The sequence below is a fragment of the Temnothorax americanus genome, unplaced genomic scaffold (assembly GCF_048541705.1).
Source record: "Temnothorax americanus isolate GAGA-0224 unplaced genomic scaffold, ASM4854170v1 Scaffold112, whole genome shotgun sequence".
Lineage (NCBI taxonomy): Eukaryota > Metazoa > Arthropoda > Insecta > Hymenoptera > Formicidae > Temnothorax > Temnothorax americanus.
This window is the reverse complement of record NW_027509245.1, coordinates 93,302-108,333: the sequence shown is the minus strand read 5'-3', so window position 1 is coordinate 108,333 and position 15,032 is coordinate 93,302. Positions and strand designations below refer to the sequence as shown.

At 40.5% G+C, this 15,032-nt stretch overlaps 1 protein-coding gene across 13 annotated transcripts in view; it reads left to right on the top strand.

Moving 5' to 3' along the window:
* LOC143908712 (dorsal-ventral patterning tolloid-like protein 1) overlaps nucleotides 1-15,032 on the top strand; it is a 297,226-nt gene that overhangs the window by 201,168 nt on the left and 81,026 nt on the right. The window contains exon 15 of one of the 13 annotated variants that reach the window (XM_077426476.1): nucleotides 6,894-7,019. The exons of the other annotated variants lie outside the window; for them this stretch is intronic. Coding sequence (XP_077282602.1) covers nucleotides 6,894-6,997 — 104 coding nt within the window. The 3' untranslated portion in view covers nucleotides 6,998-7,019. The remainder of the gene's footprint in view (nucleotides 1-6,893; nucleotides 7,020-15,032) is intronic. 13 annotated transcript variants of the gene reach the window in all.

Below are 15,032 nucleotides of genomic sequence, written 5' to 3'. Positions count from 1 at the left end.
AATCCCGCCAATCTCGCCAATTTTCGCTTTCCAATCTTACCCAATATAGCGCGGTACCCGAAAGGAATAGGGGCAAGCACTTAAACAGTTCGGCGTCATCTACGTGAATAATGGAGCGGGCCTCCTTAATCCGTAACAAAAATGCTTCCGCGTCGCTACCGCGTTGTCCGGAGAAGTGGAGGTTCCACTTTCTCATTATATTATAAGCCTCGGCCGCGGATCCGCGCGTATTTCCTCTATCGTGGCGCGGCGGGTACTCTATTCGCGGCGGGGGTGCCCGCTGATAAGTTTCCCCACATGTTTTGTGGGGGTCAGGCGGAAAATTGTACGCCCCCAGACTCACGAAGGGGTCCTCCCTTCCCGTCGCCTTGTCCCTCGGGGTCGCCCCCTGGTCCCCCTGAGGACTAGCGGATTGTATTTCGATGGCCGGCGGGGGTGGGGGTGGAGTCGGTTGGTCGTTCATTTTTTTCCGAATCGACTTTTCCTCAAATCTAGCTAAACGCGCGCGTAAAGTTGGCAAAATTCCGGCCGTGTCCAACCCCCGGTCTTCTAAATGTCGCACCGCTTGTTCTTTCGTTAGGCGGTTGATCCACCGAAAAGGCGATTCCAGCAAGTCGTCCTCCCGCATAGGAGTCCTATTCGCCTCCCCTTATGACGTCCACCGAACGCGAAACCGAAGACACCAGCAAGGCCTTTTTCCTTTTCCCAATACGCGGAATTACCAAGTACGTTATTATTCTCCAAGCTTATTATTTGGACGAAGAGGTAGGCCAGTCGCAATATTATCGAACGGTATTTACTTTCGCGAAACTTAACCGAAATCGAATCAACACAGTCCCCGAAATCGTAAACAGGCAGGAATTCGACTGAAAAACTCAAGTTCCCGAATACCGGCCGTGCGCGAACCAAAACAAAGTCGAGCGAAGCGGCCTTCACTCGGCACTACACACCGCATTCATGGCACCAAAATTCCAGGGCCACGAAATAATAATTCGAAAATCCGATCGAACATATAACTAACACAAGAGAATCACATAAATCATAGGGGAACACATAAATATAATGATTGCACAAAACAAATTCTCATGCGCACGCTCTCTCTCCCGATTTTCGTTAATTGGTAATTTTCGGGCGAGAGGCCCCACGTTGGGCGCCAAAATTTTATAACGACGACGACGATGTCCTCACGGTCTCGCCGGCCGTGGAGGAGCGCGCCGTCGCTTTCTTCACTATAATCTCTACCAATATTCGCGATACTGCTCTCCGAAACCCCGATGGTAGCTCGACTGAGTATTTTAGAGATGTTATGTTGGGCGCCAGGTGCGATTCCTCGCACCACGATTCACGAGATCGCAGTATTTCTCAAGCGTGGGCTTCTTTGATCAACCGCGGATGGAATAGGAGAGGGAGCGTAGCGCAATCATCACACTCAAATACATAAAACATTAAATTATATTTCGGTTAAGGCAGATAACAAGTGGACGATAGCGAGTTCCACGGCGAACAAGCAGAATTCGAGTACACGCCACGCGTCACCCCACGAGCGCGATACTCATTCCGTCGCTGAGCTGCACGGCAATCCCGATTGAATTCGCACAAAAGTATTCCCCGACATAAGTTGCAGCGAATTCCACCCGGACGGTCAAACGCGAGATGCTAACAAATAACCAACGCAATCTCCTTAAACAATTACGCAATTTCCCTACGGTCTACCGCGACAACGCTGGGGATCTTCTCTCCCCTCGAAACGCACGAATGGCCCCACCCGTTAACTCGACACAACCGTGGGCCCTTAATCCCGATGAAACGCACGTATAGCTACTTACAAATGGCGTGAACTTAACCGGCAACGATAACTACGAGGCTCTCTCACGCGCGAGAGCCACTTCTCAAAACTACGGCACGGTTAAGCCAACGGCGTTCAGGAAATTCCACGCGACGAAATCACCCGCAACGAAATTACGCGAACGAAATTACTCACAACGAAATCATACGCAACGAAGTACACGAAACGATATCACAACGAAATTACATGTACGCTGACTGTCGGCGGCCGTACGTTTCATCCCCGAGGCGGGCACTCGCGATCACTCCGTCGCCCGGGCCCTCCCGCGGTATGGCACTCGATATTCTTTAATTACAGCCGATTTCATACTTTACCGCGGCACAACGCGACTCCCGGGAGGGCCTAGGTATTCTCGCGATCTTACTTCGAGGAAGGCTGAGCAGTGGCCTTACAATTTCGTCTCGATCCGGCGGCTCGTCACTCGCTCTTAGGGCTGGATGTTGCCGGGATGGCGGCTCGCTCGACAGTGGCGTTTCCTTGATCCGGCGGGACCACGCAGGGCCCGCGCGCGCCCGCGCGCGCCGGTTTCCCTAGCCTGATCGGTGCTGCGCCCTGGCCTGCCAGCGATCCCTCTAGGCGATCGTCGCGCCCTTCGCGAGCGCCCCTCGTCACTGCGCCCATCCGCCGGCGGTAGTTTTGAAGTCCGCCTATTTGAGACCGGCTGTCCAGGCCGCGTCTCATCGTCCGGTTCCTCGACGGCCAGGCTGGACGGGCCATGGCTCGTCGACCGGGAGCGGTACTCAGCGGTGGTGGCCCCGTTCCTTAACGGGGACCTTCGTCGGGGCGTCCCCCGTATCCGGGCTGCAGTGCTCTCGTGCCATCCGTGACGCCTTGACAGGTCATCTGATCTGCCGGCTGTAGGCCCCAGCGTGACCCGCCCGCCGATCGTACGCCCTCGGAAGCTCCTGGTTGTCCAGCCGTAAGTCCCTCGACGCGGCATAAGCCGTTACACTCGTCGTGACCCTGGCCATCTGCTCCGCACTCCCTCGACCTGTAACGCTCGCAAAAGGTCTTAATCCTAACCTAAAGGCTCGCTCTCCGCCCGCCTCGGGCGGAGGCACCATCCCTGACGCCTCCCTCGGCCGAGCTCCCATCTGGGGTAAGGGACGCGACTTTTGTCACGTCACAATTGCTTCAAAAAATAATTGTTGCACTACATTGAAAAATCTTTACATTGTGTCAATTAGAAAAGAATGTATAATAACAATTTTATAAGATTAAAAAATTTTATTTAAATTTAACAAGGGAATACAAGATATTTAAATACAAAGTTATTTACATGTGTATTTTTTAATGGCCACAAAGAATTACAGTGGTAACAGTACAAAATAAAAATATTTTATTAAAATACATAAATTTTTCTTGTAAAAAAACTTGGCGCTGCTAGACCTCGAAATTTTAAATAAATAAATAAACTTATTCTATACTTAATTATAAGCCGCATTATCCGCCGTCCGCGTAGTCACGCACACCCATATCACTCACTCCCACATCCACGCTGATAATTATTTAATATTACTCCCATTGTATTCTTCTCTGAATTATTTTTATTTATTGTTGTCCTTATTTATTTAAAAGGTCTAGCAGCGCCAAGTTTTTTTACAAGAAAAATTTATGTATTTTAATAAAATATTTTTATTTTGTACTGTTACCTCTGTAATTCTTTGTGGCCATTAAAAAATACACATGTAAATAACTTTGTATTTAAATATCTTGTATTCCCTTGTTAAATTTAAATAAAATTTTTTAATCTTATAAAATTGTTATTATACCTTCTTTTCTAATTGACACAATGTAAAGATTTTTCAATGTAGTGCAACAATTATTTTTTGAGGCAATATACATGTTCTCTCTGTAATTGGCGCTCTAATTTAAAAAGATATCATTTCTTTTTTGTAATTGTAATAGATCACTTGAAGCGCGACTCTTCTTTTTGATAAGGTAACATAATTTTGTGACGTGTATCACTTGGGTTATAATTTTTCGGAAATAAAGATACTACTGCTTAGATTTTTTCGAGATTTTTCGAGATATAAAGATCTACCACTTGTTACTTAGGTTTTTTCGAGGTATAATACTACCACTTTCTTTTTTTTTTAGGTAACAACATATACACTACTATACGTGTACTTGGCGCCTTTTTTTACCTTTTTTTAAAAAAGGTTGTAACTTACTAGTGCATATGTCACAGTCTTTTTACGAAATCAGTTTTTTTGCTATAAGGCTAACCTATTTCTAAAAACTTGAAATTAAAAATGAGCTTCATTGAGAAACGATCTATCTTTCGCAAAAAAGCCACCGTTTTGCAAAGAGGCTAGCCTTATTGCAAAAAGGCTGATTTCGCAAAGAAGCTGCGACACACACATACACAGAGAAAAAGTTTTCTTTAGATTTGTTTCTTTAAATTTGATTTTTAATCGTTTCTTAACTTTGATTTAATTTATTAAATAAAATCTTCACCTTGTGTGTCCGAATAGCGCCCCTTTAGGCGTTCTCATTATTACCGTTGAAATGTGGCAATATGCTGTTTTATTTTTAAAATTTCTTTATAACTATGTAGACAAATTATTTATTATTCATTCTTTGTAAAAGTCCTTCTTAAATATGTAAAAAATTATTTGCACCTATTTTTATTAAATTTTTATTGCTTCTTCATAGAGGAAGCTTTGTTTGCGTAAACTTTGCATATGAACCTTTGATTGCGTATAAAGTTGGGTCTAATCAGCCAAATTTAAAAGAATCATATATGAAATAGGGGTAGAAACAAACTAAAGAAAAAATTGTTTTTTGAGTTTGTGCGTGCGTGCGTGCGTGCGTGCGTGCGTGCGTGCGTGCGTGCGTGCGTGCGTGCGTGCGTGCGTGCGTGCGTGCGTGCGTGCGTGCGTGCGTGCGTGCGTGCGTGCGTGCGTGCGTGCGTGCGTGCGTGCGTGCGTGCGTGCGTGCGTGCGTGTGTGCGCGCGCGCGCGTGTGTGTGTGTGTGTACGGATTTGATGTCAGTGGTTTTTCTAACTTCCATAAATTTTGAGATATCGGGGCCAATTTTTTTTTAATGTAGAGTATCATTAAAGGAAAATTGGTATTGTATTTGGCGATGATCGGTAAAGAGGCTCATTTTTTATAAAATTTTGAATTTTTTGAAAAATGTCCGTGGTTGCTAATTTCCGCAGATTTTGAGATATCGGGGTCATTTTTTTTTAAGTGTAGTGTATTATTAAAGGAAAGTTGATATTGAATTTGGCGATTATCGGTAAAAGGGTTTATTTTTTTTTTAATTTTGAATTTTTTTTGTGGTAGCTTTAACTTTTACAAATTTTGAGATATCAGGTTATTTATAATTGATACTGACTGGCAATATAAAAATTCCTTAATCTCACGATGTTTCGACCGTCACTTTCGGTCCTTATCAAGTGTTCGAATTACATTGCTTGCAAACAATTCAGTCCTGGCATTGTACCAACAATCCAAAAGTCAAGAACTTAATAAAAAAATATTAAAAAAAGTATATAATATAAAAAGTCCAGAACTAAAATAATAAAAAAATATAAAAAAAAATATAAAATATAAATTGACAAGTTTAAAAAGTGATAAAAGTTACAAAATAATAAAACTTACTAAATGATGAATATAATATAGAAAGAAAAGTATAAAATATAAACTTACAAGTTTGCGCGTCATATGTAAAAATGATGGTAAATGTGGGAAAAGTATGTCAGCAGTCCACGGGTGACAAAGGCACATTGATCACGATCGACGTTAAATATTCTTTATTATTATATCATATGCCCCGGTCAAATTATCCGTGTCTTTCTGTAGATTGATTGTGTTGTTATTTTGTTTTTTGAAAAACATTTCTGCAATCTCGCGTTTTCTAATTTGTTTTTTGCTTTGTAATATCTCTGTTTTATGCCATTCGAATTCGTGATCAAAGGAGGTACGATGCTTACTGACAACCGAGTGGTTGCTGACATGCTTCTTGATATCCGTTTTATGCTCTTTAATTGCGTGTTTCGAGATGTCATTTGGTTTGGCCAATGTACGTGGCATCGCAATTTCCGCAGTCAATTTTATAAATTAAGTTAGTCTGCTTGAAACAATGGAGTCTATCTTTCCTTCTCCTTATGACGCAATCGAGGGACTTAGGAACTGTATAAAGGACATGAAGACCGCTATCATTAAAGATACGCAAAAGTCTCTCGCTGAGACCCTTAATGTAGGAAACCTTTATAAAATTTTCCGGTATTTGCCGTATAATGTTGTTTGTGTTAGATGTGTTAACTCGGTGACTGAGAAGTTTCAATCTCACTCTAATAAATTTGTCAATCAAATGTGGAGGATAGCAGTTGCTCAGAAGTATTTCTTTGATTTTGGCAATATTGTTCTCGTGGAACCGTTTGTCGGATTATAAGATCGCGTGGTCATTTTTACATATGACGTGCAAACTTGTAAGTTTATATATTTTATACTTTTCTTTCTATATTATTTTTATCAATTAGTAAGTTTTATCATTTTGTAATTTTCATCACTTCTTAAACTTGTTCATTTATATTTTATATTTTTCTTTTTATATTTTCTCATCATTTTAGTTCTGAATTTTTTATATATATTATATACTTTTCTTTTTATATTTTTTCATTTAGTTCTTGACTTTTGGATTGTTGGCACAATGCCAGGACTGAATTGTTTGCAAGTAATGTAATTCGAACACTTGATAAAGACCGAAAGTGACGGTCGAAACGTCGTGAGATTAAATAATTTTTATATTGCCAGTCAGTGTCAATTATTACTACTCTTTTTAATCAAATAAAATACAAGCTTCCTTATAAGAGCAACTTTGTGAGCAAAATAAAATAGAAGCAATGGTAGCGATCTGTAATGACGAGGAAGCAATGTGCAAGTTTCTAATTTTTTAATATGCTTTTAAAAGTTACATTACAGGTGTCGTAACATTTTTGCTATGTCGCTCGATAATATAAATTTATATGTATATGCATATAAATACATATATATATATATATATACACACATATATATATAATATTATTTCTAGGATCACGTGGTTTCGCTTTGATGCTAGAGCGTCAAGAAATGAAGTTGAATTTATTCAAAACATCCAGCGTTGATACTGAATTGTCATTGATCGTCTCAGTATAATGAAAAATGGACTTCAAAATACGTAAATATTAATTATTTTCAAGCAATATCTTCACGTAGTAATATTTTACGGATATATAAATAAAAAATATTATTTCTGAAAATTTTTGCTAGTTGAAAATGAACGTCCAGCCGGTCGAGCGTCAATGTAAAAAAGCACCTTTAATTACTTGACAACCATGCAGACAATTGTCTTCAACTTTGGCATGGACAACAGATTCCTATAGACAAATATCCACCATTTTGAACTAGATCTTATCATGTCGACTTGAGCAACCACTCTTCTAAAAGGCGTTCACTTCAGATGATTTTCGCCGCAGAGGATTTTCCAAAAATGGGATAAGCGCTTGCGCAAGTGCGTCATACTCGGAAGAGACTATTGTTACGCTCGTCGAGTAAACTCGCTGCCGTAACACTATCGCGCACTCAACACTCGCGCACGTATTTCGCAGAACTCGCAAAAGGAAAGAAAACTCAAAAAAACTTAAGAAATGCGTTTATTCCAAGCTCGTAAAACAGAACGCGTGCGGATTCCAAAAATCCGCCAGACAGAAAATCAATAAATCCATCAACAAACTCCCGTTGTCAAGGAGCGCGCTTCACAGCTTTCCGCGACTTCTCTACTCGGTGTCCAGCACGGGCGTAACATTGTCCCCCTCTTCTTAAGTTGTCGTCCCGACAACTAGAGAAAAGTTGCAAGCAGTTTCTTTCTCTTAGATTTCCGGGAACTTGAAACGCTTCCTGCTCTACCTCGAGCTAAGCTGCGAGATAACGAGCTTCGTTTCTTCCCTCAATCCAAAAAAACGCTTCTTTCCACGTGTGAACCTCTTCAACGTCGGCTTTCCTTCTGCCACCAGCGCTATCCTCTTAAGAGTCTTTGGACTGAAGGGAGAAGCTTTCGTGGACGCTTTCGTGGAAGCGTCTCGCAAGACTCCCCAGTCCCCGCCTTGGCATTTGCCCTAAGTCCCACGGAAAAACCACGATCAAAAACTGTGGGTAAGGCGGTCTTCTTTCAGCTAATATTTTTGCCTGATGTTGTTCGGCACCATCTTCTCGGAGAAGTAGCTGAAAATAACAACAAAAGAAAAATATTTTTTTCTTAAAAAAACCTAAAAACTAATTAAATAAATTGAAGTTTTTTGGGTTCCGCGCTCCGGATGAAAATCGTGATTTGAAAGGAATTACCTCTCATAAAAAGTAACTAATCTATCTAAATGAACGACTTTGTTCTTATGCCGTTTAGACCTACGAATGCAATAAACTACATCACTTATTCTTTTAACGACTTCAAAAGGACCTTCCCAATTACTTTGTAACTTAGGAGTTATTCTTATTTATCTTCGAAGATTAAATAACCAGACTTTTTGCCCAGGCTCATAGCATAATTGTCTATCCTTTCGATCATAAAGCGCCTTGGCTTTTTAAGACTTAATTTCCATACGTTGACATACAATGTTATGAATGAGATCCATTTTTCCTTTCAAGTAACGGAAATATTCTCTTTCCGAAGGAATAGTCTCAAAACCAGGAGGATGTCCGCGAAGTAGATCTAAGGGTAATTTTAACTCCCGACTTAAATGCAATTCAGAAGGAGTGAAACCAGTAGTTTCATGTTTAGAAGACCTATACGCCAACAACCCTAATAGAATCCAACGAGCCCAATCTTGTTGATTTTCAGCAACGAACTTTGCCAGATAATTTAACAACGTCTGATGTTGACGTTCTACCTGACCATTGGATTGAGGATGAAATAGAGTAGTTCTTGTTTTTTTAATTTTCAATAACTGAGTTAGTTTCAAGAATAATCGAAATTCAAAATTTCTTTCTTGGTCAGTAGGTAATTCCGAAGGAATGCCATATCTAGAAACCACTTGATTCAAGAAAACTTCCGCAATCGTTTTAGCCCTAATATTTCCAAGCGGAAAAGCTTCCACCCATTTCGTGAAACAGTCCGTAACCACCAACAGATATTTATTTCCCAAAGAAGAAGTTGGAAGGGGACCAAGAACATTCATTTGAATTCTTCCGAAAGGCGCCCTAACATTGTAAATTTGCATAGAAGACATTCCTTTATCAGATGGCCCTCTCTTTAAAACGCAAACTTTACAAGTCCTACACCAATGTTCGACATCCTACTTACAGAAAGCCCAATAAAAATGTTTCCGGATCTTCTCTAAGGTCTTATTGACACCAAAATGGCCACTTATGGAAGAATCATGAGCTTCTTCTAAAATTCGCGAAATCATTCCTCGAGGAACTATAGTTTGAAAAACAACGGAACATAAATTTGGAGATTCCCATTTCCTACACAAAATCCCGTCTTTAATCACCAGGGAATCTCATTGGAGCCAATAGTCTTTAGCAGTCGAATCTCTCTGAGCTATTTCTTGACGAAGAGGTCGCCTATTCTCCTCTTTTCCACGATAAATTCCTACAATTGAAGGGTCCTCCAATTGCATTCTTTTCTAGTCCGCAGATTCAATTTCTTTGAAGATTTTTCTTCTAACATGTCCCCTTACAATACTTTCTTCCCCCATCTTCACTTTATCACAATATCTGCAGTTTCCTTCCGCACATGGACGCCTAGACAACACGTCAGCGTTTGCGTGCACCTTTCCTGCTCGGTGCTTGACAACGAAATTAAATTGTTGTAGGCGTTCCATCCAACGTGCTAACTGCCCTTCTAGATTCTTAAAAGACATCAACCAGCGTAATGAAATATGATCCGCGTTCTAACCGAGAATTCACGTCCATATAAATAGTGATGGAAGGTCTTCAAAGCCTCCACCAAAGCTAACAGCTCCCGACGAGTTACGCAATAATTCCTTTCAGACTTGCTCAAAACCCGACTATAATAAGCTAAGACCCTCTCCCTACCATCCTGAATCTGAGAAAGTACCGCGCCCAAGCCGTGATTTGAAGCGTCAGTATCAAGAATAAATTCCCCTTTTTCTATTGGGGAAGCTAAAATAGGAGGAGAAATTAAGTTTTGTTTAAGCTTCTCAAAAGCTTCCTGACAACGCCCATCCCACACAAATTTTCTAAGATTCTCAGTTAAAGAAAATAATGGCTTAGCAATAAGAGAAAATCCCTTCACAAATTTCCTATAATAAGAGCAGAGTCCCAAGAAGCTTCGCACTTGCTTCTTATTTTGAGGAATAGGCCACTCTTGAACGGTCTTAATATTCTCCGAATCAGTGGAGATTTCTTTTTCTGAAACGACATGGCCTAAGTATTTCACTTCTCTCCCGAAGAAAGTACGTTTTTTTGGATTGAGCACCCTGTAAACGAAGAAATACTTCCTTTAAATTTGCCAGCATTCCCTCGAAAGTTTTACTATAGTCGATGACATCATCCAAATAAACCATACAGATCTTATTCAATATCTCACGAAGAACCTGCTCCATCAATCGCTCAAAAGTAGCAGAAGCATTACATGATCCAAATGGCATTACAGTAAACTGCCATAAGCCATTTCCTATAGAGAAGGCCGTTTTCTCCCTATCCTGAGGACGAAGGGCCTTCACCTGCCAATAGCCGCTTTTTAAATCTAAGGTGGTGAACCAGGAATGTCCGGATAAACGATCAAAAAGATCATCTATCTTGGGAATATGATAAGAATCTTTTTCTGTAATGGCATTGAGCTTCCTGAAATCGATACAGAATTTAATCGTTCCATCTTTCTTTTTAACTAAAACAGCTGGAGAAACCCAGGCGCTATGAGATTCTTCAATTACACTACGTTGTTTCATTTCGTTTAAAATCTTTTCCACCTCTTCTCGCATATGCAGTGGAATTTGCCTAGGAGCCTGTTTAATCGGAGAAGAATTTTTCACCCTAATAGCATGCTCAACGACAGAGCAATTTCCTGCAACCACATCTTCCGAAAAGACATCTTGAAACTCGATCACCAATTCAGCAAACTGCTCCTTTTGGGAAGCGTTGAGAGTTTCGGAATTTTTCTCAAAGAATTCTTTAAGAAAAAAAGGAATCCCCCTATCAAAACTACAAATTCGGGAACAGAAAAAGTTTTCTTGATTCTCTGACCCCGTTTCCTCAAAAACCGAAGAGAAAACGCTTCTTACCCCTATTTTTGAAAGAAAGTCCGTTTCTAGAATACACTCGTCTTTTATGGCCGCTATGATTACCGAAAAATCCAAAGAAAATTTCCCTATTTTGATTCCAACCACCACTCTATGTTTTACAGGAACCGTTTCTCCCGTTGGATAGGTCAAGAAATATCTCTCTACAGGAGTGGGTGATTTCAAATGACCTAACAAATCTTCCCTAAGTACCGACACATCGGAGCCCGTATCTATTTTAAAGACGCAAGTCCGGCCATTAACTCGGCCGCGAAAACAAAAATCACTTAACCCGCTACTTATCCTACTTAATTTCGCAGGGCCTTTGCACCCCTGAGCCGAACATGCCCCGCTGAGCTCGGCTATTCCGAGTTTCCCTTCTTTTTGGTAGTTAGAGAAGGGCACTCCGATTGAAAGTGCCCTTTGGCACCGCACTGCCAGCACTCCTTTTCCTCACGCCCGAATCTCGTCCTGAAACCCGAATTCTTCTCAAAATTTGCAGAACTCTTTTCATCTTTTTCATTCCCCGCCGATTTAATTTCGTTCCCAGCTCTGCCTTTTCCGAGATTTCTACTTTCAAATTTCCGCGAAAAACTATTCGCTTGGATGACTTTTATTGCCATGGCCCTCTCTATGGCGGCTCTCAAGAAAGTTAATTCCTCTAACTAAAGAGTTCGTTTTACGAAACCGTCAGAAAGCGCCGCAACGAACTGGGCGCACGCAATCTTATCCCGCACCTCGGCCGAGCATTCCGAATAGGCTAAACGCGCTAAACGTTCTAAATCCTCTCCCAAAACGGGCAGATTTTCTCCGGGTTTTTGTCTCCGATTAGTGAACTGGGTGTAAAACGTTTGAGACATATGCGCTTCGCCAAAACGCAACTCTAACCTAGCCTCTAATTCAGAATAGCGAAGGCTCTCGAATTCGGTTACCCCATCCAATACGGCACGCGCTTTCCCTCTTAAGCTCGAGGCTAAAGCCACGGTTCTTAAAGATTCCCCCCATCAGCCATTCGCTTGCGCAATTAAATTGAACTGTGCTAAATATTCGCGCAGAGGAACAGTCCCATCGAACGTGTCGGGCTTTAATTTATAACCGAGCGACGTCTCACTCAAACCTCCACACGCGGTGCGCCCCGCACACGAGCCCTCGCCCGTGCCCATCACACGCAGCGGCTCGACCGAATTTCCGCACGCGGCTCGCCCCGCACACGCGCCCTCACCCGCGCCTATTTCACGCGTCGCCTCATTCGAAATTTCGCCGCGAAAAACATTATTGGAGGGACTTAGCTGATGTACGGCGAGTTGCTCCTGAAGACGTGCCACCGCAGCGTCGCGTTCCTTCAGGCGAGCCTCCAACTCGCTGCGGAAAAGCTGTTGCTCCTGCTGCTTCAGCCGCCGCTCCTGGCGCAGCTTTTGAAACTCCAAGTAGACAGCTTCGAAAGCACCCGCCTCTGCCTCCGTCGTCCTCGCATCCTGCGGATGGGACGCGTCCGCCTCCGTTGTTGCCGACGCCGCGGCCTGCGAACGGGTCCTCGGCGGGGTGTGCGTGGTCGTCATCCTGTTCGGGATACTGCGTTCGTCGCCTTGTATCCCGGACGAGCTCCCAAAATGTTACGCTCGTCGAGTAAGCTCGCCGCGTAACACTATTGCGCATTCCACACTCGCGCACGTATTTCGCGGAACTCGCAAAAAGAAAGGGAACTCAAAAGAACTTAAGAAATGCGTTTATTCCAAGTTCGTAAAACAGAACGCGTGCGGATTCCAAAAATCCGCCAGACAGAAAATCAATAAATCCATCAACAAACTCCCATTGTCAAGGAGCGCGCTTCACAGCTTTCCGCGACTTCTTTACTCAGTGTCCAGCACGGGCGTAACAATATATATACAAAATGAAATAGATTGGCATTAGGGACAACATATAGGAAAAATATTGTGCAAACGGAATTAAAATTCAAGGACTAGAAAACAAAATTTTCTCTGATAAAATTTTATTAATGCAGAGGAACATGCAGGTTGATAGGATGAGCACTATTGCGTGTAGCGAGAGACGGCGCAGCAATCGGACGAGGACAGATATGTCGTAGAGATATCTTGTTAGACAAAGACAGATACAGGCCGTAACATAGAAAACGGGATTGAAATGTCGGAATTATTGACATTTTTAATTCCGCTTAAACGAGGGCGCTTTCCCGTCGAAGTTCGGCCTTTGCTATAGGATCCCCTATATGTCACTTTTTAGGTGTAGCTAAGTGTTCCTAAGATATTGAGGGGTTCCATATTATCGGTAAAGTTTCATATATTATCACTTTCTCTTCTATATTAATTATAGAGGAAAGTGCTGTACCTTGAGTACAGCTGTACGTTGGAACACTTTATCATAATTGAATGGTGTTCGCATCTGGCGACAGCCAACTTATGGTGCCAATTGTTATATGATAATCTTTTTAAATTTGTAGTTTTGTATTGTTGCAATTATTTACACGTAAGTTATGTTGACTTTTATGACGTATTTTGTGACGTTTAAAGTAAATTTACTGAAATTTCTACTGTAATTTTTGTAATTTTTTATAATAAAAATATTGTTATCAGCCAAGGATAGTAAGAATGTGTTAAATATGTAGAATAATGTAATAAATTATTTATAATTTCATTTCTAACTTATAAGCTGTCAACTAAATTTTTATTAGATGGATTGGTACCTTGGAACATGAAGGTTGACGTACTTTGAAACGCTATTTCAAAAGTATATTAGCTGATTGTTATCTTTATATAACTTTTAGTTATTTGTTTTACTACAATTTTTTTCATTTTTACTGACAGAGTAATTGGAAGCTATTTGTTTTATAGCTTGCCACGTAGTAATTAAACGTAGAATAAAATAGCTAAAGGATGCCGAAACTCTGATATCTGCTGTAAATGCAGAAATTATCTCACTAAGAAAAACAACAAAAATATATAACATTTATAGTTTTTAAATTTTAGAAAAAAAAGAACTGGTTTTTAATTTGTAAAAATAATTTTCTTGAAAATAAAATTGTATACAAAAAAATTTATTTTATATTTTTGATTAATTTTTTTATACGCGAAATTATTTTTTTTTTATTATGTTACAAGTTCCAACATAACTTCTAGGGAACAATTACATATTAATGTTCGTATTAGAATTTTTATTTTAATACTATATATGATATACAGGGTGTTCGAGTTAACCTGTCCACGCCTAATCTCGAAAACTATCAAAGTTAGACGAAAAGTAAAAAAAAACCTTTAAAAGAATTACTTTGAGATGATTTTCTGCGATAGAACTGTACCTTTCCGTCCTGGATTTCAAAGATTAAAAATAGTCTACGAAGAGTATCGATGATCAAAAATTCACTACGGTCATAATTTTCACGATAAACATGCATATGAAAATAAAGGTCATTGGATTTGTCTTTTCAAGCCTTATCGATTGGTGTTATTTTTGTAGAGGGTTTTTGTTAGAAAACTTGTATATTTAGCGTCTCCGCGATTCACTATCAAAAGTTTATTTATCGCATTCCGGGTATATAAAATAGAACCGTGAACTATGTTCGTAATTGTCTTTTGTTTGTAACATCTAATCTGTCTGTCTTTAACGTCCTGTGTGTGTGTAAAACGTTTATTTGAAATAAACTGATGGTTCTTTGTATTTTCTGGCTAAATTGTGTGAACGCTTTGTGCATATTTCATCAGTTTTTATTTAAAAAATTTGACCCTTTTTTACCTCCTTGAAACCCAGTACGGAAGGGTACAGTTCTATTGCGCTGAAAATCATCTAAACATAATCTCATTGAAGGACCTTTTTTGATTTTTTGTCTAACTTTGATAGTGTCCGAGATATCGGCGTAGATAGATTAAATCGAACACTCTGTATATTGAATTCTTAAAATAAAACGCACTAACCATGTTAATTTTTTGATAACAATTTTT